This window comes from Abramis brama, assembly GCF_963993115.1.
Source record: "Abramis brama genome assembly, chromosome: 5".
Classification (NCBI taxonomy): domain Eukaryota; kingdom Metazoa; phylum Chordata; class Actinopteri; order Cypriniformes; family Leuciscidae; genus Abramis; species Abramis brama.
In genome coordinates this window covers 45,501,036-45,526,519 of record NC_139967.1, presented here as the reverse complement: position 1 = coordinate 45,526,519, position 25,484 = coordinate 45,501,036, and the positions used below count along the sequence as shown (strand labels likewise).

The window sequence follows — 25,484 nt, the reverse complement described above, 5'->3', positions numbered from 1 at the left end:
TGTTATTTTTAAGCGTGTGTAAAGCACATTTATGATGGGGAAATCTTCCAGAAAGCGTTGGTGAGATCGTCTCTCATATCCCTCCTCTCATCTCTCCCACCCTCTCTCCTTTTCTCTCTGTCACAAACCTGTTCAGTGACTCAGAGGTGGAACAGTCTGCCAGGTTTCTTTGTGTTCCTAGACCTACACCAACTCTCTCTCCCTCTGTTTCTCTCTCTCTCTTACCCACTTGTCCAGGCACTTATCTTTCCCTCACTTTTCATCCCTCTTTTCCCCTCATTGCGGGTATTTTGGTCGGTTGTTTGTGGCTGATGAGGGCTCGTGCTAAGCTTCCTCTGCTCTGCTCATGTGTGGTACGTACATTTTTCCTTCCTAACGTCTTGCTCTCTGTCTTTATGGTGCAGGGCTGCTGTTGTGTGTTGTTTAGATATTCACTGCGTGGATCTAGAGTGTGTGTGTGTGTATGTGCGTGTCTGTCTGACTAACTGGCACTTGATTTATGGTGTGATGCATGTGTGAGTGCGCCTGTTGACACAGAAGGAGCATGGCTGCATACACGTGTGTATGTGTGGATACATGTGTGCTTTTATGTGAGACAAATGAAGCTAGAAAAATGAGTCTAGGATGAGCGGTCATAAAATGCATTTATGCACTGGACAGCATTGCATACATTAGCAGTTTGTTTGTTCATGCAATATGTTGCTCTTTGAAGCCTTTGGCTCGCAGACATTTTGACCAAAGATTACTGGACATCATTTTGTGTATTTGTATGTGTGTGTGTGTTCTAGACAGCCTAAAAGTCTGCGTCTGTCTATTTCTCCCTCTCATGTATGACTGGAAGTGAACTGGGTGTGTGTTTTGTGTCTTTTTTTTGTTGAATGTGTGGTAAGAAACCATACGTCTGTTAATATAAATACACTGATTTGGAAATGTTCTAATGTCAACACAGTTTGCTGAATAGACAGAAATGAGTGAGTATGGCAGCTGAAGAGCTGAGGGGCAAAAGCGTCCGTTTGGCATGTTGACTTGATATCCATCAAGCTGTAAAGCCTTCTACCCCCTGGCCATTTTTTCTGAAAAAATTGCATCGCTAATGTGGGCATATAATATTCATTGGCCTCCTCATTACTGCACAATGCTGTAAAAACAGAGAGAGAGAGGGAGAGAAAGTGCGTCGGCAATACAGAGGACAGGCAAAGAACTGAAGGTTAAAGGTCAGATGCCTACCCTTAAATTGTACATTCAGCCTCCAGCTTGTGTTAAAGTATCTCATGTGCTGTGATTTTCCATGCTTTTTCAGGCTGGCTTACGCAGGGTTAGCTGGTAGAATCCAGAATAGCCATTTGAACTAGTATGGTGAAGGTTTACCAGGCTAGTCTTTCTCTTCCAGTTAACTAAAACTGAACATCACACAGTAAGTGACGGATTTGGAGCACTAACACAAAATAGCGCTACTAATGGGAAGTACACAAGAGACACGATTCACAATTAGCATGTTGCTAAGCTAACAATGCAATACACAAGTGTGATTTTTTTTTTTCTTGCCCAGTTAAAGGTGCTCTAAGCGAGGTTGGGTGACGTCACTTCTTGTTGACGTTCAAAGTATTGTCAAACAAAACGGAGGCTAGCTCGACCCTCCTCCTCATCCCGTCCCCTCCCCCTCCCTTCCGTGCTTCCTGAAACAGTCATGAACCATTTAGAAAAACCAGACTGGATTTACCCGCCTGTCCAGCAAAAACAGAGCCTCCTGAATGTTGGATTGGAAGCCCTTCTCCGGCGGAGTTCTCGCCACCTTTTGAACGCTTTTCCGATGTAAATTCGGGACTTCGCGTGTTCCTTCTCCTTTTCCCTCTTCTTTGTTATTTGTTCATCGGAACGTCGTCTCTTTGGTCGTGTGTCGGCCATATCAAAATTCTCAAGAATATACATTTTTAACGTTAGTCGTTGTCGTTGTCTAGGACATCTCACCTCTAGCTAACTTCCCTCTTCATGCTTCTCTCTCCTCCACTCCCCACACCCCCCTTCATGTGCACGCGCACTAACCCCCCCACCCCCACCCCCAAATCATTCTTGTTGGTTATTGGCTGGAACACTGTTTGTTATGTTTTGTGGTCCAGGCTGGGCCAGTTTGTTTTTGTTGCCGTTTGTGGAGCCTGGGCTGTCTACAGAGACCGTGTTTTTTACAGTGTGTTCAGGAGACAGGCAGCTAGCGGATAGTGAGGAGATGTTTGCTGTATGTGACAAAAAAACGTTTTGGCCTAAAAAACGCGTGACATCGCTTAGAGCACCTTTAAGCGCAAATCCTACCCAGCTAATTTCATTGGTTAAGGTCAGGGTGTAGGGTGGGTTAGGGTTAATATTTGTTTTAGCATTATGTCGGCCATGACATGACCAATGAAATCTTCAGAATCAGCAGTGGGGCGGAGTTTGCAGAGTTTGGGAAAAACATCACGCAATACAGAACAGTGCACACAAATATTTGGTCTTTTAATTATGTTGGATTACTTTAGCAATACTACTCAGTATTAAATGAAATATAAGTATATTTATAATCAACAGTTCTCGTGAATCTTCTACCATTTTACTTATCACAATGCATTCTGGAATTACCTTCTTACCTGTTGGGATGCAGATCTTTTTTTTTTAATTCACTTGAAAAAAATCTATTATTTAAAGGGAATAAAGAATTTTTTATTTTTTTTTAGTAAAATAACTAGTATTTTACTGCAAAATAATGCATTTGAACTATATTCAGATATTATTATTTTAAAATATGCAGACATTCACATATTTTTTATGCCTAATATGCAGAAAACTGCTCTGTTAATGTTTCTTGTCTCGTCACATTCAATTACTAATTACTGAATCACATAAATGATATAGGCTGTTTTTAATCCAAAACAGCAAAATGTGACAAAAAGGTCGAACTGTTGGCATCACTAGATATCAAAGACAGTCATTTAACATTTCTATTGTAATTCTTACCTTGCAGTCTTTCACTGTAATTTAAGTGTCGCACTGGAATTCATGCTTGGCTTCTGTGAACAGTAAAGCCTGCCTTCTTCGATTTGATTGGCCATTGCAATAATTTTGACATTGATTATTGGACTGCTGAGCATAAAAAATGTTGAATCCTAAAAACTCTGAGAGTGGTATATCATCATATTAAATATATCAAATATTTGGTGCAATCTGGCCACATCTGTTTATTGGGGGTTGTCTACTGTGGTAATGGCCCTGCATATGATGAAGTGTGTGTCTGCATCTAAAATGCTGGCTAGGCTTTTGCAACAGAGTTTGTTGGTTGTGTACTGGTCATTCAGTGGGGTGTGAAGAAAGTGTTTGTAGACTTACATACAGAATTGAGAGAACTGTCTGAGAGAATGAAAGTATTCATATATTATATTGGTTTAGATATTCATATGAACTACAGCTCTCCTTGGAAAACAGTTACTTCTCAGGGTGACATCTGGAAAAGAACATTTACATGGTTCCCTTCTGAGGGACACATCAGTTACTGATGGGGACGCATCCTCGCAGAACCCTGTGTCTGAGGCACGTGTAACTTCACGCCAATATCATTGGACAACGCATTGTGATGAGCGCCCAAACATATAAATAGGGCGACTGCAAACACTTCATCAGCTTCTTTGTCTTCAGGAAGCCGCTTGTGTGTTTGCTGTGTAACAAAGAAGTGAGATTGTGTCTGTGAAGTCTTGTGTTTTGTCATGAGTTAGTTCATCAAAAGTTTGTCAAGCCTCTGAGAACTCACGGTTCCGGTCCTGCATCTGCGGAGACAGAATGGAGACTGTGATCGTGGGGATCTCAGATGAAGTTATAACTGAGGAGCTTGAAGGATTCTCCCTCGCTTCTCCGCAGCTCTCGCTAACCTGGAAGCCGTTCTCATCTTAGCGGCTTCTTTCGGGTTAGATGAGAGGAGTTTGCTCGCTTCTGGTTCAGAGGAACTAGAAGTAGAGTCAGTTTCAGAAAGCACAGCCATGTCTGAAACCCCCTCTTATAAAAGCCCCACATATGATGAGTTATTGGAGCTTATGACTCGCGCCACGACCCGACTCAGTCTGGAATGGTCCGGCCTGAAGCACGAAGACACCCGTGGTCAATTAAATAAGAGATATCTTCCAGGTCATAAGTCTCCAGCTCCGCTGAGCCTTCCATTTATCCTGGTCCTGCACACCAAGGTTGCAGGTTCGTGGAAACACACCTGTACTCTGCTTGCATAGTCCCTTTGAATTTGTTGAATATCGAGGGGATGTGTGAGCGAGGATATGGACGAATGCCTCGGGTTGAAGGGATTTTGGCTAGCTATCTCTCCCCGGGGACATCTTCGTCTTTGAAGTCTCCAGTTCTGCCATTTGTGCCAGATAACATTGAGGCTGGTTGGCAAATCATATGCGGCGTCAGGTCTGGTCAGGCTGGTGGTGCCCTGTACGCCAAGGCCATACCAGGCCGACCTACTTAAAGACCTGGACAAGGGCACGAGTCAGTCTCCCGAGGCAGTCGCCCAATTGTGCACATACAGATCTGGACCTCCGCTGCACCAAACAGGCGGCCCATACAATCGCCCGTCCAGTGCAGATATGGTGGTGGCGTAGAGCTGGGGCTCAATTGCATTACCATGCTTCGTGCATTCCTGCGCGTATACCTTCAGATGACGTGTTTAAAGGCGCCCTATTTATACGCTCTGGCGCTCCACGTGACGTCATTGCACTGCGTTGGCCAATGATATTGGTGTGGAGTTACACGAGCCTCAGACATCGGGTTTCATAGTGTCATTCCCTTCTCCGGGTTACACACGCAACCCCAAGAGGTTTCTCCACGATAAAACTCAATTGCATTTAGATGTCAATTAATTCACAGGCACAACAGAGTTGTTTTGTCTGAAGAACCTCATAGTCAGTCACATTACCATATTTCAACATGAAGCGACACTGGACATGTCCAGTTGGTGGAAAACACAGCGTATCATGGGTCCTTGCACACTGAGTCCGAGATTTTCGTAGCCGTTTTTTTGTAATTATATTACATAATGCACTTTTGAAGTATTATTATTACAGTATATATTATATTATTATATAAGCATATGATATTATTATCTGTATTGGATAAAATGTTTTGTGGTGTTGTAACAGTTGTTTTGACAGCACTTCAGACAGCACTTCAGACAGTGCTACTGACTATATACAATTGTACTTTCGGTGCATGTGTGCTGTTTGATTCTGTCTGAATACATCAGAAAACAAGGCATGTGTTCATTACAACATGGTGAGTAAGAAATGTGCAGTTATAAGTAGCTGATATGTTCCTTAAAAATGACTTCCTCTGGTGTAACCAAAGTTGATGTTAAGTTTATTGTGAATTTATTAGATTTTTTTTAGATTACCATGTTAGGCTACTGTGCATGCAAATTAAAAAGAAGTAGACAGAAATAAGAAAAATATGATAGTCAAATGAAATATTAGCAATTTATGTCATATGTTATGCTTTAAAAAAACTAATGTCAAATTTGAGAGAGCTGCTGAAAAAAAATGTTAAAATAACAAATATTATTTAACATAACTGCACCAATCTATATTATTTTATTCCAACAAAACAATTTTTATGGGTAAAGGTAGAAATAGCACTTTACAGTAACAATTGCAGGTTATCACTTTTTACAGTGTGTTTTGGTTATGATATCTATCAGAATAGGATAATGGGGTCACGCTTAACCAGCAAAACCTTGACCCAGAAATAAGCAATTTGTGTTGAAAATTGTGACAACTTTGTAAGGTTATTGATGCTCATGCCTCCTATCCGTAATGAGACCTTCTGCTTTATGAATCTAATAACATAAAAGTTGGAAAACTATTTACATTATCATTCAAAAGGCTAAGATTTTTTTATACTTTTATTCAGAAAGGATGCATTAAACTGATAATTGTTTTTACAGTAAAGACATTTTTAATGTTACAGAAAATAAATGCCGTTCTTTTGAACTTTCTTTTCATGGAAGTATCCTGAATAAATATCTCACGGTTTCCACAATAATATGAAGCAGCACAACTCTTTCTGATTTGATAATAATCAAAAAATTACTGATAATAATCAGAAATGTCTCTTGAGCAGCAAATCATCATATTAGACTGATTTCTGAAGGATCATGTGACACTGAAGACTGGAGTAATGATGCTGAAAATTCAGCTTTGATCACAGGAATAAATTACATTTTAACTTATATTCAAGTTACAATTGATTACAAATTATTATAATAATTTACACTGTTTTTACTGTATTTTTGATCAAATAAATGCAGCCTTAGTGCGCAGAAGAGACTTCTTTCACAAACATTCAAAAAATTACCAACCACAAACATGTGTGTTAATGAATTACTAAATACAAATGAGTGCATTTCTTAAGACGTAAGACGGTGTAGAAGTGTGAGTATTTTCATGTGTAAAGTCTATGTTTTTGATTTGCATAAAACCTCCTGCTGCTTATTGGTCTTTCATGTTGTATGTGTTGCACATTTCCTGCAGCAACCGCCTGTATAAGATCTATCATATATTTGTTGCATTTTAATATGTATTTTTCTAAGAATATGCTTTTAATGCATATTTTAGCAGTTTGTTTTCATACGGAATTCTGCTCCTGGTGTTTATACATTAGACTAACTTATTTAAATACGGAGATTATATCTGATATCTTGTCTGTAGATTTAGTTGTCTGATTGAACAATGTCTTGCATACATTTATTTTTTTTAATTTCTGGTGTATTTTTGTGAGATCTCATAAACACACACCCACTGCACATATACACATACATATACACACAGTCTGCCAACTGACTTACCGTAGGGAATCCCCGCCCCTGCAGATGTTACCATGGCAACGCTTTCCAGGCTAGGGAAGGAGTCCCCCTTTCTCCGCTCTTTTAGTTGGATGGGAAATATATTAAAGGGTTAGTTCACCCAAAAATGAAAATTCTGTCAGTAATTACTCACTCTCATGTTGTTCCAACGCCGTAAGACCTTCGTTCATCTTCAGAACACAAATTAAGATATTTGTGATTAAATCTGAGAGCTGTCTCACTCCTCCATAGGCTTCTATGTTATTGAATCTTGCCGGCCCAAAAAGTTATTGAAAACAATGTTTAAAATAGTCCAAGTGACTACAGTGGCTCAACCACAAGTTTATCAAGCGACGAGAATACTTTTTGTGCGCAAAAAACAAACAAAAATAATGACTTTCAACCATCTCTTCTCTTCCATGTCATTCTCCTAAGCTGTTGACGTAGTGTAACAGCGCAGCGCTTCTGGGTTGTACGTCAGAACGGAATAGTGAGCCTCCGTTCTGACGTACAACACAGAAGCGCTGCGCTGTTACACTACGTGAACTCACTCAGAGAGACACACAGAAGAAAATGAAGAGTTGAATAAAAAGTATTCTTGTCGCTTGATAAACTTAAGATTGAGCCACTGTAGTCACTTGGACTATTTTAACAATGTCTTCACTAACTTTTCTGGGCTAGCAGATATCGATTACCTAGCAGCCTATGGAGGAGTGAGACAGCTCTCAGATTTCATCAAAAATATCTTAATTTGTGTTCCGAAGATGAACGAAGGTCTTACGGCGTTGGAACAACATGAGGGAGAGTAATTACTGACAGAATTTTCATTTTTGGGTGAACTAACCCTTTAACTGTCGGCTGCAGAGTACTCTGTCGTTCTGCAATGCATTGTGGGAAATGAAGCAAAACAATTTATGTGTAATATATATATATATATATAGTGGGCTCCACAAATATTGGTACCCTTGGTAAATATGAGCAAAACTGACTGTAAAAAAATGTTTTTGCAATTTCTCCTCTTAGTCTTTTATTCAAAATATGTGCAATAGATCAATAGCTTTTTATTGTCATTCAACTGTACATTTAGAGTGAACGAAATCCCGTTCCACTGGCTCATAAAAATATAATAAACGCTACAACGTGCGTTAAAATATAGCACTAAAAAGAGTTTGACAGCGGCATACAAATATTGATATTGCACATGGTAATTGGCGGCATATAAATCAAATTTTTTGCACTTGTTAAGTGGTGGCATATAAATACAGTTATTCCACATTATAAATAAATAATGTTATTTCAGTAACAAAAATCTAACCTTTAATTAAAGTCAAATAGTTGTAAGAAAAAAAATTCTCATCATTGTCATGCTGGAAGATTCAACCACCGCCCAGTTTAAGCGTCCTGACCGGGTCAGTCGGTGTTGATTTAACATCATACTTGATGGAGTTTATGATACTGTAATTCCTAACAAGAGAATCTGCCCCAAGGCATTAAAGATCCTCCATCGTACGTCACAGTGGGGATGAGGTGCTTTTCTACATGGCTATCCTTCTCTCTATGCCAAACCCACCTCTGATGTTCTTCCAAAAAGCTTTATTCTTTATTTTGGTCTCATTTGACCATAAAACCCCATCCCACTGAAAGCTCCAGTAACATCTGAGTCTGACTGGAGGAGCATGAGATGCTGTTTGCAATCTTCCCAGACAAGGTGTGTTTATACAGGTGAGATCTGGGTAGGGTTGCACCAGCCGTTCGTAAGTTCTTTCTTAAATTGGAACGTAAAGTCCACACTAGAGGCTTATTAACTACTAGCTAGTTTGTAACTAACTCTGTACTTTAGCATCACTTTTCAGCTTGTAGGTCGTAAACTCTCCGTAAAGTAATGTGTAGTCGCATAATATGATGATTACCCTCGATGATCCAGCAGCCTTCAAATACATGAGCAGATGTTGTGTTGAAATGCTGTGAATTTCAGTTTATCCTTCATTCTTTTGCCTCCATACAGAAATGTAATATATGTCAATATATGTAAATTACATATATAATGTCAGTGCCCATGTATGTCTGCTGCCTATATGAGAATATATGCAAAATTCATATAAAATGAATGTAAAACACATAGACATATATGAAACATATATTTCAAAATATAGCAAAAATGGCCGTTTTCATGTAAGTGCCATATATTTTCCCATATGCACATAAATGTGAAATATATGTAAGACGCATATATGTATATATGCATATTATGTATGTCACATATTTATACTTAATGTTGTCCATATATGCGAGAAACCAATACTATACTGTAATATATGCAGATATATGGTATCATATATGGATGAACTCAAATATTTTCTTCACATGTTTGGACACATAAATGTTCATATATGTTGCAGGCATATATTGTGTTCTCAGCTAAGTCAAATATATGTATAGATATATGTCATGCTATTTCAAATATAAGTACATATATGGCCATATATTATTTCCATTAAATACGATACTTGATCATGAATAGCATAAGTGTTTTTATATGTAAATAGCATTCAGAAACTGTATTTGAGTTAATAAGGATCAATAAATAAATATTGATACAAAAAACGGGTTCATGTTAAAGATAGCCCCTAATAAAGTAATCTTTTCACATAATGTTCTCTCTTAAAATGTAAGCGAGTGCAAATGTCAGCATAATCATATATGTCTAAAGAACTGAAGTCTGAAAGAATTAATGCTGAAAATTAAAATTAAAATTCCAACAATTAAACTATTATCCTATAGCTATTTCATGATTTGTGCAGCTCAGCAACCTTTTGCCACACATCATTACTGTATCCTCAGGTCTTTCCCATACACTATAAAAAAATCCACTTAAATTCAACTTAAAAACTTAAGTTCAGTTGCATTTCAGTTCATTTTAACTTCAATCATATTAAACTGAATTTTTTTTTTTTTTACAATCTCGTTGAAATTGCTTAAATTATTTTGATGAGTTAAAGTAATGTATAAACATAAGTTGCACGATGTACTTTTATCATTTTTGTGTGCCACTTCATATTTAGAGCCCAGTCAAACAGGAAGTCATGAAGCGTTCCTGATCACTTATGAACATAACATATGAATGGGAATATACTCAAGTCAGATTTATACTCATTAGAATATGTGCCAATAATTGTGGAATAGCCTACATATATTTAAAAAAGTGAAGAAAATATATATTTTTTTTCAACTGTTCGATTTGAATTAAGGGTTCGATTTTTTGTGAATGTTTTCAATGAAAGAAAAGCTCAACTTACTGAAATAAACCACATTTTCACCTTTGATACATCAAAATCTGAAGTCAAGGCAGTGTTAGAGGCTAAAACAACTACTCTGATTTGCATTTGGCAGACGACTTGCATTGCATTTCAAGGTACACATTTACATTTTTATCAGTTTTTGCTTTCCCTGGGAATTGAACCCATGACCTTAGCGTTGCAAGCGCCAACACTCTACTGTTTGAGATACAGGAAAATATATATCACACACACACACACACACACGCGCACACACACACACACGCACACACACACTTAAAATAGTAAAATTGTGATACATATACTGTACAAACTGTCTACGTGTATACTACAACCGTATCTGCTTGCTTACATCTAAAGCTTTACATATTGACAAACTGAGTGTTTTTTTCCACATTATAGCACAAGCACACATATCAATATCCATGGAAACTGAGTATTCCATTGGGAAGATACACATGATTAACACAACAGACTTAAACCTCTGCCCACAAACAAGACTATTTACTCTGCTAACGTTCTAACGTTTCCCAATGTAGACCTTATGCGGCGCCGCCATCTTTAGAATATTGTCTGTGAACTTCCGTTGCTCTGTGTATTTCTATGGCATCGCTGTCCAGGAGTAATTAGTTTTTGAAGTGGATTTACTTAATATAAAGTTAACGAAAGTTATCATGAGGATTGTAATGTTTAAAGCAGATGTCTTAACAAATGTAAGTAGACCGGGAAGATTTTAAAACGAGCCGTTCATTCATAAATACAGACCGGAAGTTAAAAAACAACGAGCGCAGCGCTGAAAAGGGGCGGGGCTACATAAGGTCTTATAGAAGGCTATATTTGTGGTTGTTAAATATTACCAAAACATGTTCAAGGTTGTTAAGAGTAACTTCTGTAATTATTCTGAACACCTTCTAAGACCAGATGCTAGTTAAAAAAAAATAAAATAATGCACTTAATTATCTAATGCAATGGCATTCAGACATTAGAATGATTTAATACATCCTAATACATTTAAAGCCACTGTGTGAACTTGGATGCATCAGCTTTATCTGTGAACAGTAACAAGCTGCTTCTTGTATGTAGGTCGATAAGAATGGTTTGTGAGCACGTTGCGTGTGTTTGTGTGTTGGAAGTGTAAATGAACAGTTGAATGTCCTCGTGAAGCGGTCTGTTGTGCACTGACGTCATCGGTCTCGCGCCGCAGTCGCTCCTGAGATGAATGCACAATCCTGCTCTCACCTGGATCTCTAGCGCCGCCACGCGAGCGTCAACCCTGTTACAACTCGCTCAAGTGCCTAGTAATCTCCAAGTAACTGAGATTTTTGTTAAAATAAATAAATAAGTACATAAATAAAACTCGTTGTCTTACTGTGAATGAAACAGTAACAGTGTGCGCGGTCACGCTTGCCTTCAGCACCATGGACAGTTCCCTGCGCGCGCCCGCCACCAGAGGGCGCTGTTCACTCATGCGACACATTAATGCGCGCTTCAGACCTTCACATCTGCAGTAGTTATGCGAAATAGTACGATTTGGTGAGATTTGTCCGCTGACATGAAACAAACGTTCATGAATATTAATTTTGAGGATAATGACGCTTATTATTCATTATTATGAGGACTACTAAAGTGTTACTATGTGTGTGTGTGTGTGTGTGTGTGTGTGTGTGTGTGTGTGGTTCTGGTAAACATTGTGGGTACAAAATATCCCCACAAAGATGGCAATATCTAAAATATTTGTCGTTATGGGTACATGTATTTGGTCCCCATGGGGAAAACAGCTTATAAATCATACTAAGTGATGTTTTTTGAAAATGTAAAAATGCAGAAAGTTTTCTGTGATGGGTAGGTTTACAATTTTTACAGTCTAAAATTATAATGTATCATTATGTCTATGGCAAGTCCCCATAAAACATGGAAACACAACAAGTGTGTGTGTGTGTGTGTGTGTGTGTGTGAGAGAGAGAGAGAGAGAGAGAGAGAGAGAGAGAGAGACATTCTAATTCTTACAGTGAAATAAGCTTTTCTTTTTTAATATTTTTTGCTGTCTCACAACCCTATCTGAAACATTTGACTTTTTGTAGCACAAACTTTTCCATTTATTTCTGTATGATTTACTTTGAAACAATTTTCTCTCATAAATTGCTAGTAAATGTCATAAATAATTAGCAAGTAACAGTGAATTAAACATGACATTTTGCTGAAGAGTGCAGTAGTATTTTCTACTTCTTATACTTATACAATAATCTTTGTTTACATTGTAGCCTATAGATATAAACGATTTATTTCCAATATAGAGAAATTCCATTAGCATTGATTTGCCAATTTTCTTTTATTACTAGCCTATATTTCGCCAATATCCGTGATGTTGATCAGGCCAATAAAGCGTCCTTAAAGAGACAGTTCACCCAAAAATGAAACTTCAATCATCATTTACTCACCTTCAAGTTGTTCCAAACCTATATGAATTTCTTTCTTCTACTGAACACAAAAGAAGATATTTTGAAGAATGTTGATAGTCAAACAGTTAATGGACCCCATTGACTTCTATAAAAGGAAAAAAATACTCTGGAAGTCAATAGGGACCATCGACTGTTTGGATTTTGGACAATTTACAGTTTACAAAATAAACTAGGGTTGGCACAACTTGAGGGTGATTAAATGATGACAGAATATTTTCATTTTTGGGTGAACTATCCCTTTATATGAGAATCAAATAGCCAATCTGATGTGACGCCACTGGTCGGCGTTGTTCACTCATGATCAATCATCTTCATTACACTGAACTCCTCCCCGGCATCAGCAGCTTTGAGGATGAGAGAGAGAGAGAGTTGGGGAGGTGTTTCTCTATTTGAATACAGCGCGCTCCTCGCACACGGTCGCGAGACTCATCACGGTTCGTGTTCGGCCACGCGCTGAGCGGAGCGCGGGCAGCCGGTGATCGGTGTGTTTGGTGTCTATGGGTGTCGACGTGATGTCCCCTCCTCTGAGGAACCTCAAGTGCTTTTCTCCGGTGATGTGCCAGTGTAAACTTATATGTAGCAACCGTACGCTTTCGCTCATGTTCGGCTGTAAGGTAAGCTGGGAGCGCGCACGCGCACGCGCCCGTTTCTGTTGGGTTTTCTTGTGGATAGGATGATAGAAAGGCGATACCATGTTAGTGACAGAATTCTCCCAAGCGTTCCCCCAAATTATGAAACGAAATGAGAATTATGAATGAAAAAGCGATGTGTGTATGCTACTGCGCGCGTTATTCGTGACATACTGTACTTTACTGTATTCCACATGCAGTGCTACTGTACAGTGAAGAAGCTTGTTGTGTGGCAGGATGCCATGTAAAGCCATCTGTCTCTTTGCAGATGCACATCGAAAGGTCGTTGTATCTCTAAAATGCATTATAAAGAGCCGAGCACAAAACTGAACAATACAAAAAGCTATTGCACATTTCCACCTATAGGCTTATAGCGAGGCTTATTGTCACGCTATATGGGGGAAGATGTATGAAATAGTATCTAAAGAAAAAAGGCCTAGTGCATTTCAGCTAAATGCAAACAATAAAACAGTTATAAAACACAGAAAGAGCACAAGTAGGCTGACTAAAACATATATAGAAGCATTGTTTTGGCTGATTGAAATTGTATGTAATGAATTACAACGTATAAAACACATGTGACAACATGCCCCACCTTGAAAATACTCATGTTGTTAGAACACTATTTAACCTTTGGACTAAAATGGACCTTTGCTATATAGTTGACTCTTGTCTCAATGTATCACAGCCGACTGCTTCCTTCCCAGTTTTAGTTTGTGTTCACTCAGTGTTCAGAATTAATGTTTTATCACACCGGTTAATTGAATTGAGGAAATTTACAGGCCATAACTATTTCCTATTGGCCATGAAAGTGTATTTTGCATTATTGTTAGTCTAGTCACTGTGATTTTCTTGCATATTTATAAAAAAAAAAACAGTATAGGATTTGATATAAACCATGTATTATTATCTTGTGGTTTCTTATAAAATGACCTGCCAACTGGCGAGATTCTTGTTCTGATTCACAGAAATACCCAGCTTACAAAAATATGTGCTAAAGAACGTTTTGCTAATGTTCCAATCAAGTTATAAAAACGCTGTTTCTTAATGTTCACTGAACATTCAAAACATCCAGTTTTTAAAATGTTTTTTTTTCTTAGTTATTGGAATGTTAAGGGAACGTTCCATTTCATCCTTTTGCAAACAGATATGATCATTACCTTTGAATGTTCTCTGAACATTCTGAAACAAGTTGTTACATTTAAAAAAATAAAAAAATATTCTGAAACGAAAATCCAACTAAACTTGTCAGGCAAAAACATTCCATGAACGATGTTTAATAATGTTTTTGTGCTAACTTTTTAAGAACAGTTTTAAAGACAACGTTGAGTGAATGTTTTTTTGAAAGTTATCCACGATGCCACACAACATGCGTATCTTTTCCATGATAATCAGAGTTTTTCTACTAACCAGCCGCGACAGCGATAAGCGACGATTCTATTTTGATCTTGGTTCACATATTATACCCAAGTCTTAATGTTAAACCAGGCCAACTTTGTCAGAGCTTTTCTACATTTTCCATGCATTATATAAACAGTTTGAATGTGTGAACTGACTACTGGAACATCATCATAGCAGGAGCAGATTTACGTGTGTGTGTGCTTGGATGATCTGTGACTGCGACTGCAGTTTTGTTGTGTGTCAGATCGCTGTGATTCGAGCAGGGTCGATACTTCCTGTGGAATAGATTGAGACGCGGATAGTGGCGGAGATGATGACCTTGGGAAACATGATGGCGTGGAGAGGGCTGGGACTGAAATACACTGATAAAGACAGAGATGTATTATACTTCTGCATATCTGATCATTCAAATCTCTCACTTTTCTTTTTCTATGTATAACTGTATTCACTACATTCACAAGATCTTTATTGTCAGTTGATTTTCTTAATCTTGCTGGCATTTAAGACACTTGACTGTAACACTATAAGTTTGACTAAAATGCTTCTCATGAAAAACCTTTTGATAAAAAGGCTTATGCTTGAAATTAGTATGGAAGAAAATTGCACCCCGCATGAATTTATTTGCAAAGAAGCTTAAGAGAATATGAAATGAGTGAGTTTTGTGCCAAGCTTCAGGAATTTTAGCAGCTTCTCTGAATCTAGGCAAAGAATGGCTAGCTTGAAAAAGCTCAAATATATGAAAATTAAAAATATTAGATTTTGGTCACTACATAATTTCCGTATTCCATTTGTGTTATTTCATAGTTTAGATGATCGGAACGCTGAATTTCCTCCAAAGAAAGAGCAAAATGTCAGGATAGACTGAAAGAATGCTGTAGACTTCCACAGAAAACAGCATCAGACTGAACACATGCTCAGGGGATCATCATATAGTGCTGTGATATGTTGTCTCATATATTGATTATATTGATATAGCCTATAGTGTTTCTTCAGAAAGTATTCACTCATCAATTATGTATCAGTCTGTTATGTTGCAAGGTCTGTTTAAAGCATATTTACTAACAGAACTGAACAGTTTCTGCTGGCCCTTTTACAACATTATTACTGGCCCTACCATAAAACATTATGATTTTTGTGTTTAGTGATGTGCCAGAAAACAAATATGACAGAATATATGCCGTAGGCCAGTTATTAGCTTACATTGAAGATTCATCCTTTCAATGTTTCATTCTTGGTTTTCAATTGAAGTTTTCTCATATTCTACGTCATTCCATTTTACATTATATTATATATAGTTTTATAGTTTAACAAAGCCTGCCAAGAAAATACATTGTGTTTTCAAAGCAGTGGATGATTATGTGAGCTTTTTACATACGTGGCGTTATAAAGAGGCTGTTTAATTAATTTAGGCATTAATATTATTAAGTAAGTTTGGGTTAAAATGTGTCTTTTCTCCTGAATGAACTGAAAGATCTACATTGTAAATATTTGTTTTGCTATCGCCAGGTGGTAACAAATTGTGTTGCTCTGTATGGTAACAACTTACATGATTTCTCTTTCATATTCTCTGCACTCCATCATTACTCGTGGCTTATGCTTAGCACTGATATTTCTAATCCCCTAACCTTAAGCATTAAACTTTAGCGCAGAACTTGTCTTGCACCGTTTGTGTGCCGCTGACATGAATGATACGAGATATGCTACAGTATTACTGCTCTAGGCATAAGCTTTCCTTCACAAGGGCGCATGACACTGGGGATTTTCAAAAGGCAATAATCTTAATAAAATAAGAGGAACAAATCTCATAGACGTACATTGAAGGTGCAGAAAATGTAACATTCTAGTTTTTAAAGCCATGTTTAGTCTTTCTCTCTCACTTTTCTCTGCAATTTCATGCCATGATTGTATTATTGCTTCTTTTTCCACCACCAAATGGCTGCAAAGAATTTGCTTTATGTTGTTTCTCTTTCTTTATTCCTCCTTTTCCCCTCTCTTTTTGTTTCCTGCTCATGTGTGTGTGTTACTTGTGCAGCGTGTTAGAATGAGTCTAATCTTTGATGACTACTGATCATTTACAGTAGGACAAAATGTGCCCCCTAAACACGCACGCACGCACACACGCACGCACACACACGTTGGCTTTTCATGTTTTATTGGCACATTAGACATGTTTTTTATACTGTACAAACTGTATATTCTAGAGATGCACCGATTGCAATTAATTGAAACCATATACAAACAAAAATCTACTTTTCTTCAATGCAAATTTTTATTTTCATAAAAAACAAGTAAAAAGACAGTAATAAAATAAGACCAAATAAACAAATTTCAAACAACAGCACACATAGATACAATATATGTAATTGCAATAAATGCAATATCTTTCTCAACTAATTAGGTTCCATTGTTCAACTGAATACTCACTAAGACGGGCATTTTGATATAATTTTGTGTGTATTTCATGTGGAAAATCGTCCAATTACGGTCGCTGGCCGGTCGATCGGTGTATCTCTAGTATATTCTATCCCCTATTCGTTAACCCACCCGTCACAGAAAACTTTCTGCAATTTTTACATGTTCAAAAAACATCACTTAGTATGATTTATAAGCTGATTTTCTCATGGGGACCAAAAATGTCCATTTTGTCCCCATAACATACAGAACACCTGAACCACACACACACACATAGAGAAAGCAGAATCAGGTTTTCACAAAAAGTCTCCATGAATAATAAATGATGATGGATGAATTTCTCACTGGCTGTCTATCTCTCTGTCTGCCAGCGTTCAGACTCAGGCAACAGCTACAAAAGACATTCATACACCGATAGTATAAAAAGCTGTTTATGTTGACAAAGAAATCAAAATGAGAGTTCACAAATCTAGAAAAGTATGGTATGTAGTGCAACAATAGTTACAAGAGACAAAATCACATTCAGTTTATCCATAGAGAAATTGCTTTTCAGTGTAAACCTTTCAAGACCGATCATGATCTCAAGTGTACTTACTGAACTCAGTGTCCTCCTGTAGAAGCCACAGGTCAGTGTGATCTGCACACTGAGACTCGCGCTGGAATTGATACGGTGAAACCGACACCATCGTTACTGTTCGTATCACTGTGTATCAAGTGTGAGGAGGATCCAGAGCTGAAATTCAGATATGCTAATTTTATGACCAATCAGAGCAGAGCAGGCTCTCGGGAAGTTGGGGTTTAGAGACCGAATCCGTTATCGAACCGTTTCAGACACTGTGAGAAAAGAGGTGATGCGGCAATAGCCGCGTTTCCATTACCCTTCGGCCAGAAATATTTCGCAAAACTGCAATGGAAACAGTTTTTGCGCATTTACAGGTCACCTGACGTAGATGACGGGGTGTGTTTGGACAGAATACGAGACAAAGTTCTTTAATAAATTCATATAAGACAAAAGAAATTAGGAATAATTTCTAAACCTCAAATAAATGCCACAATCAAGACCTCGAAGCAGATCTGAGGGAGAAACACCCAGAAACACCTCATATGTGCCGCTCTCAAGTATAATAAGGGTCTTTCCTTACCATTAATGCTTGGAAAACACACATACATCTCCTTCCATTAATAATAATGGCTAGTGCAGTTGCTGGGATATAGTACATAAACCCACCAACGTCCGCTGCCATGGTTTCTGGAATGACTTATCGCGAGAGGAAAAAATGAAGTTTTAGTCGCATAACATCGGTCAATGGAAATGCCATCATTTTGCAATCGTTTTTTGTCGAGTGTTTATTATGAGAAAATGTAAGGGTTTTTTTACCTTGGATGCATGTAAACCTATTGTAGGAGACCTCTGAAATAAAATGAAGACCTTTAAAGCAGCATAATAGGGGCATTTTAAGGATGTTGTGTGAATCCTGCCCCAGATTTCCTAAAGGCTACAATAAGGCCCAATAAGACCCCTTCGCCTACCCCCAACCCTTCGCCTACCCCTTACCCTTGCCCCTTGAAACAGAGTGGCAAGGCGTAGGGGTGAAAATATTCCAACGGAGACGACGATATCTTCGACGCCTAAGTATTTTTGGACTTCAGGAAACGTTGCTCGTTGTCAGCGCGAAAACTAATGAGCCTCTGGGTTTCCTCAGGTGTCCCTGTTTGATAAAGAACATACAAGACTGGTTGATCATGTTGCAAAAAGCACAAAACTGTGTAAGCACTGTTCGTTTATATCGTGTTCACATATAACCACAAGAAAACAATGCGTTCATAGCAGACGTACGGTAAAAGATAAGCCAATTCCCTGCCGCAATTACATTCACCAGTTATCAGACATGAAAATATGTTGCGGGACTATCGTTAATGAACTTCAGCGGGGTTTTTTTGCAAACGTTTCTTTGAAGAACATGACCGTAAATATGAACACAAGATTGAATGTGACATAAAGAAAATGATTATTGGCAGTCATGTTGCCTCTGTAGCCGGTGTATGCAGGGACATTTCTCATAGCCCTTCGTTTGAAGTGTGGTCCCGAAAAATCTTCGTTTCAAGGGCAATCTGGCCCTTCCCCCTACCCCTACCCCTACCCCTACCCCTCCAACCATAGAGAATCGAGACAACCCTACCCCTTCACAGGAACGCGCAAAACAGAGGGGTAGGGGTAATTCTACATTGGGATTGAGCCTAACACTCAAAAGAATGATGAGAATATGTAATGAAATCCATACTGTGTATGATAGACAATCCCTAAATCATTGAATTAGGGGGCTGTGCTTGTATTATATTTGTTGGTATACTGATTCCTGAACCTCTGATCTCTTGTTCTTTCTTTTAGATTACAGGAAACGTGTAATGTAAGCCAAGCCTCAGGAGGTTTCAGGGTGAAGTGTCAACCGGTGCACTCTCTCTATTCCTATGGGAATTACATGTGGATAACTCAGTGAAACCACCCCTTCACTGCTGTATTTGGTGTCTCATGGCTAATATTAGAATGTAAACTCAATCATCTGTTGGCGTGATGTAAGACTGGGGTTTGCGAGAAATGAGTGATCAGAGATGAGTCACTGCGTTGTGGTTTCATAAAGACAACAAGGAAGACTTGTGCGTTAAAAAGTCTCAAATAGACATCCGACCTTCGGTATGAACTCTGGTCCACTTTCTGTAGGTTTTTCCGGCCCGCTTGGATAGGAAGAGTTTTATCAACATGTAAAGTGTCTATCCACATTTTCATGTGCAGTTTATCTGAAATAACTGAGACCACAATAATATGCACCGTAGAAACACATTGAAAAAAAATTTACAGTGTTGATCTACAAATGAATGTACAGAAAACATTCAAAAAAAATTAAACAACCATGTGATTTATTTAAAGAACATTTTTATATTGGTCTAAACTGTTTTGTTCAGTTTGTCTAAATAAAATCAAATAACACAGCATGTAGAAAAAATGAAAAGAAACAATTTTTATTTAAATAACATTTTCGCTTGACGTGCAGAACACGTACATTTACTGACTGCATATTGTATATTGTAAGAAGACATTACAATAAATATTAAGGTCTTTATTTACAGTAAGTAAACCAAATGAAACATTAACTAAAAAAATGTGTTTAGTTTTATCATAAGTCAAAATTGTTAAGCTTCTGTTTATGGTGAAATTATGTTGTGAAATCTGAAATATTATATTGACCAGACTTACATTATGTAACATTTTGGCTTATGTCTAAAGAAAATATATTGATTAAAATCTTTTTACTTTGTATGAATGTTTTTGTCTTTGGGAAAATAAATATTTTTGATTAATATTAAATCAAAATGTAAGCATAAATATAATTTGAGAAAATCTAATAGTATTTTATAGTTGATCCAAAGTTTCTTTTTTTTTTTCAGTGTATATGTTGCGACTTAGAATTTCTGTCTGTGCAAAGTTAATAAGTACTTTCTATTCCACACACAAAACTTTAAAAAACAGATAAATCAGATTGGAGCTTGCCGTATTGAGTTTGCATTTGCCTTTTCTTTTTTCTGTGCTTTATGCATCAGACGTACAGTGAGCAGACTGTGGGTGGCTTCTGTAATGATGTTCAGAGTCTCTCTCGCTCTCTGTGGTGCATGCTGGGAATAGACTTGTGTCAGACAGTTGTGTGCAGAGTGTTTGGTATCACTCTTGACGCTGTGACGTATGCTTTTGTTTCCCCTCTCCAGTATGTGTGTTATTTATTACCCACAAGGGTTTTGTTATGTGCTCACTGTAGTCTGAGCCCGGCACAGCATCAGTCGCCCGCAGAGAAGACACCACGTCTCTCACTGCCACTGGCGGTGTTCGCAGAAGAATCTTTTAAAACATTAGCTAGTCTTGTAGTTAAAAGTGGCTAACTCATTTAAAAGAGTCATGAATTGAGAAATCAAATTGTCCTTGTGTCTATGTCTGTTAGTCTACATCAGGTCAGTAACTCGCTGGCATGTCTGTTCGTCATATCAAATTAATGAAAGTTTAAATGTGCTAATGGGAATAGCCTTTATATATGGTTCTGTTGTGTTTGTTTTATGTTTGTTCTGAGAATAGAAATGAGTTTCTTTTCCTCACCGGAATTGACCGTTCGCAAAGACCCGCCCCCTTTAGTTACTGTTTGCTATGTCTGACAAGCCACTGACAACACACTGACAGATTTTCAAATTTTGGCATTTTCTGAAGAATTTTAAACAATAAATAGCGTTTTGTGGCTCTTTAATGTGTCTGACAGATCGCTGTAGAGCCTCAGTTAAAGCTGCTCGTGAACCGATCATCTCTTCCTTCTAGTTCATTTATAGCATCAAATAAACATGAATGAACATCAGAAGGAATGTTGTTTTAACCGCGGAAAGACGTCAGTACACAACGCGTTATTCAAGTTCAAATCCACCGATGTTAATCTACTAACTCTCCTGACTGCTTTGTCAGACAAAAATGGCGGATTGTGATTGGTCAGATCGCCTGTCAATCAAACTCCCAGCGAAGGGTGAATTCCTCAACAACTTGTAACATTCTAAAACAACATTCGGAGGCAATAAACACTACATTAAGGCAATACTAAGATAACATTATGTGCGTGCCTGCAATCTACATTAGAGCGCCACCCTCAGGCTGAACAACGCAAGAACGTTAGACCTCTGCCAAAAGTGTTTCTGCATGTGTTCAGCGATTAGAATATAAAGCTTGCAAAATGTTTATCATAAACTAGCGCTAAACCAGAATCTGCCCTACCTACATTTATGGTCAGGAGCCGATACTGTCTCATTATAAAAGACTCTGAACAACCGGAAATACTGGGAAGCACAACCAACATTGGTGAATAACAGACAGGATTAAGATGAGTTGATGACTGAAGTTACAGTACATACAGTGTAAACTTTTTTTATATATTTATACTCTTATCACAGCTTAAATTCAGAGACCGCTCTAAGTAAAACTATTTGTTGGTTGATTCCCTGAAAACTTCTGTTTAATTCTGTTTTATATTCTATGTTCATTTTATCTTTACATTTGCTTGTTTGCACTAGTCAGTTCCTGCCTTCTCTCAGTCATTGTGGTGTTGCTGGCTCATTGTAATGTGATCTTGCTGACTGTTCCCTCCCCTCAACCCCCACTTTCTCCCTTCTTTTCTCATTTCTGGTGAGATTGAAGGATGGCTTCTGTCTGATCTTGACACAAAGTCAGTTCAATTGGTGGCCATCTTGGCAGCACATCCGGACAACTGTTGTAATGCAGATACAGCTCCTGTCTACTTGAAAGGGAAAAGAATAAAATCTCCAAATCTGTGTGCACCTTTAATGTTTGAAGGATTTTGGTTTCACTTTATTTTGATGGTCCCTTTAACACATTCTGTTGACAATGAGTAACGTTGCACCTGCATGTCTACTAACTCTCAGAGTATTACGTAGTAGAGTATTAGTAGACTAGTAGGGTTAGGGTTAGAATAAGTTGACATGTAGTTGCAAAGTTAGCTATAGTCACCTGAATGTTCAAAAGGAACCATCAAAATAAAATGTTACCAGATTTTTACACCAAAAACTGTCATAATTTGGAAATAAACGGCCATTTTCTACTCTTGTAATTTTAGCCTTCTGATTTGAGCACTGTGTTTTAAGGGGCGTGCTTCGTTTAAAGTGCCCCTCTTATTCTTTTTCGGATATTATCTTTCATGTAGTGTGTAATATCGCTGTTTGTAAATGTAAAAGCCAAGGTCTGCAAAATTTCAAAGATCAAAGTTCAGATAAATGCAGTTTTTGTCTCCTAAAAGAAAGAAGTGATTCTGAACGGCCTGAAACGAGTCGTCAGTAATTACGTCCTGCATGAACATACATGGGTTTGTAACACATTTGCATATGCCAGCCTATGGTCTGTCTTCAATGGCTGCCAGTGAACAACGTCTACTTTGCCCCTCAAACACTGTAGTTGTAGCTGAGACTGTAAGAGTTTGGTTTGTGTTGTTCATGTTGAGAAGACGCTGCTTTCTGCTGCCAAAGCAAATCCACTTTGATTAACTTCCAAAGCTGGAATTGATACGGTAAAACTGATGCCATCGTTACTGTTCTTATCACTGTGTATCAAAAGCTGAGGAAGATCCGGAGCTGAAATTCAGATATCGTAATGAGCGTTTCCGACACGCGACCAATCACAACAGACTTGGGCATCTGACCAATCAGAGCAGAGCAGACTCTCAGAAAGGAGGGGTTACACCCATCTTTGCATTTAAAATACTGATTTGAACTGATTTGAAACTTTTACCTTTTTACTATTACAGCTGCTGCCCAGTTAACTAATTTTGAAAAGTTATGATTTTAAGTTTATACTGTATTTCAATCTACTCCCATTGCAGTGCTGAGCATTGTAGCTGATCACGGTCGTGCCAGTTCAGCGCAAATCTCTCACAAATGCTTGCATCATAACTAACAGTTCAAACACAATATAAATAAGAGATTCATTGTGCAGTATAGACAGCCTCATTGATTATTATCCTCCACTCACTCACTCAGCTCAGAGATCCACTGGTTGACGATCACACGTTGATCTGATTGGTTACAAGGTAGTTTGTGACGTCAGAAACACCAGCGATTTCAAAGCGTGTTTTTGAGACTGTCTTTGGTTCACTGCAGTTTTAAGGAGAAAATACTCAGCAATGGTGTCGACTTATGAATTTACACATGATTTGTCTTAAAGCATATTAAAAACACCACATAGACATATAAACAACATTAAAAGCTTGATTTTAACCACAGAAGGGCTTGAAGAGGATCAGTGTGAAGTTTACTGTTTAGTCACTGGCTTACTGACGCATAAACAGCAAAAAAGATTTTGAAACAAAGAACATCTGACTATACGAGTCCTTACATATCAATAATCACTGATCGCAGATTAGTCAGTAGATTTAAGACAGTTTGTGGCATTACTGTCAGTGTTTGCAAAGCCTGTGTTGGATTGTGACTGGTTTACCAAAGCATCCATGATGAAATGAACCAAACAAACAAATAATGCTCTACTGAGACATTCACATAGTTGAAAATAAACAGCCTTTGGAAGCTAATGTTATTTTTAGTCCAGTGATACTGTTTTATCTGTCCATATCACTTGATCACATCACTGAAGCGCCAGTGGACGGGCCAAAAAGGTGATGATGAAGAAGTAGGTGTTGATTTACGTCTGTGCTGATGTTTCATCACTATAAACCCGGAAGTAGAAAACGAGTGGTTTTTGGCAGCCCGGTCTCAATAAAAGCTGTTAGGCCGCTGTACGTGAGCTGTATCGTTCAGTTTCGTTCCGACAAACGGGGCACTACTTTTTCTTTTGCTCAATATGTTCAACGTTAATAAAAGGTATCCAAGCAAAAAGTTCTCCACGCATTTTCCTGCAGTTAATGAGAAACGTGTAATTTATTGGCACACTATATTGACTGCGTATTGAGACATATAAAACTGTTGAGCTAGATTTTCAACCAATCAGCATCGAAAATGTAAGTAGGTCAGAGCCGAAATCAAGCCAATATCACTATGACAAACACACACTAACCCGACGCCTAAACCTACCCATCACACACATACACACAAGTCAAGCGTTTTTTTGTCTATAAAACGCCGATAGCAGGCCTGGTGAAACCCGTAGTTGTTGGGACATCAGAGACCGGTTTGTCCAGGAGGGCAACATGTTTATTAGCAATAGCTAACGTTAGCTCTGTAGTGTCCGACGTTTTGAGCCATTCCTACGCACATTGCTTGATTTTTTTTTCCCATCGGACTTCAGTAAAGGGCTGCGGACCTTTCCCACCATCTTTTCCGGCATGAAGAATACACTTTACGGGTGTTAATCGAGCTTGATCGCCGCTATCAAATGAAGATGCGCTGTTTACGTCCTCCTCTATGTTTACATGTGCGTAGTGATATTGGCTTGATTTCGGCTCTGACCTACTTACATTTTCAATGCTGATTGGCTGAAAATCTAGCTCAACAGTTTTATATGTCTCAATACGCAGTCAATATAGTGCGCCAATAAATTACACGTTTCTCATTAACTGCAGGAAAATGCGTGGAGAACTTTTTGCTTGGATACCTTTTATTAACGTTGAACATATTGAGCAAAAGAAAAAGTAGTGCCCCGTTTGTCGGAACGAAACCCTATTTCTAGGCCTCTTTTAGGCTACCGACAGCGGCCTATGTGTTTAGACTAACAATGTTAGTGTTATATACTTGATCCACTCTGTCAATCACTCTTATTTCCTACAAATAAAGAATCTCACAACCGCACGCTTCTCAGTGCTTTCACTTTACTTTGCGTGCTTGCGCATCTCAATGACGTCATATACACCGGATTCTCAATTCAACCACACCTGGTCTGACACACATATATCATTGT

General features: G+C 38.1%; 1 protein-coding gene across 3 annotated transcripts in view; it reads left to right on the top strand.

Annotated features, from left to right (window-relative positions):
• Positions 1 to 25,484, top strand: part of dlg4a (discs, large homolog 4a) — a gene marked incomplete at its 5' end in the record, with an annotated part of 163,128 nt that overhangs the window by 52,615 nt on the left and 85,029 nt on the right. The window contains one exon of one of the 3 annotated variants that reach the window (XM_084115410.1): positions 261 to 353. The exons of 1 other annotated variant lie outside the window; for it this stretch is intronic. In XM_084115410.1, the coding sequence (XP_083971536.1) occupies positions 312 to 353 (42 nt within the window). Of the gene's footprint in view, positions 1 to 260; positions 354 to 13,099; positions 13,217 to 25,484 lie in introns of those variants that run through there. One more of the 3 variants, XM_084115409.1, reaches the window with a different exon arrangement.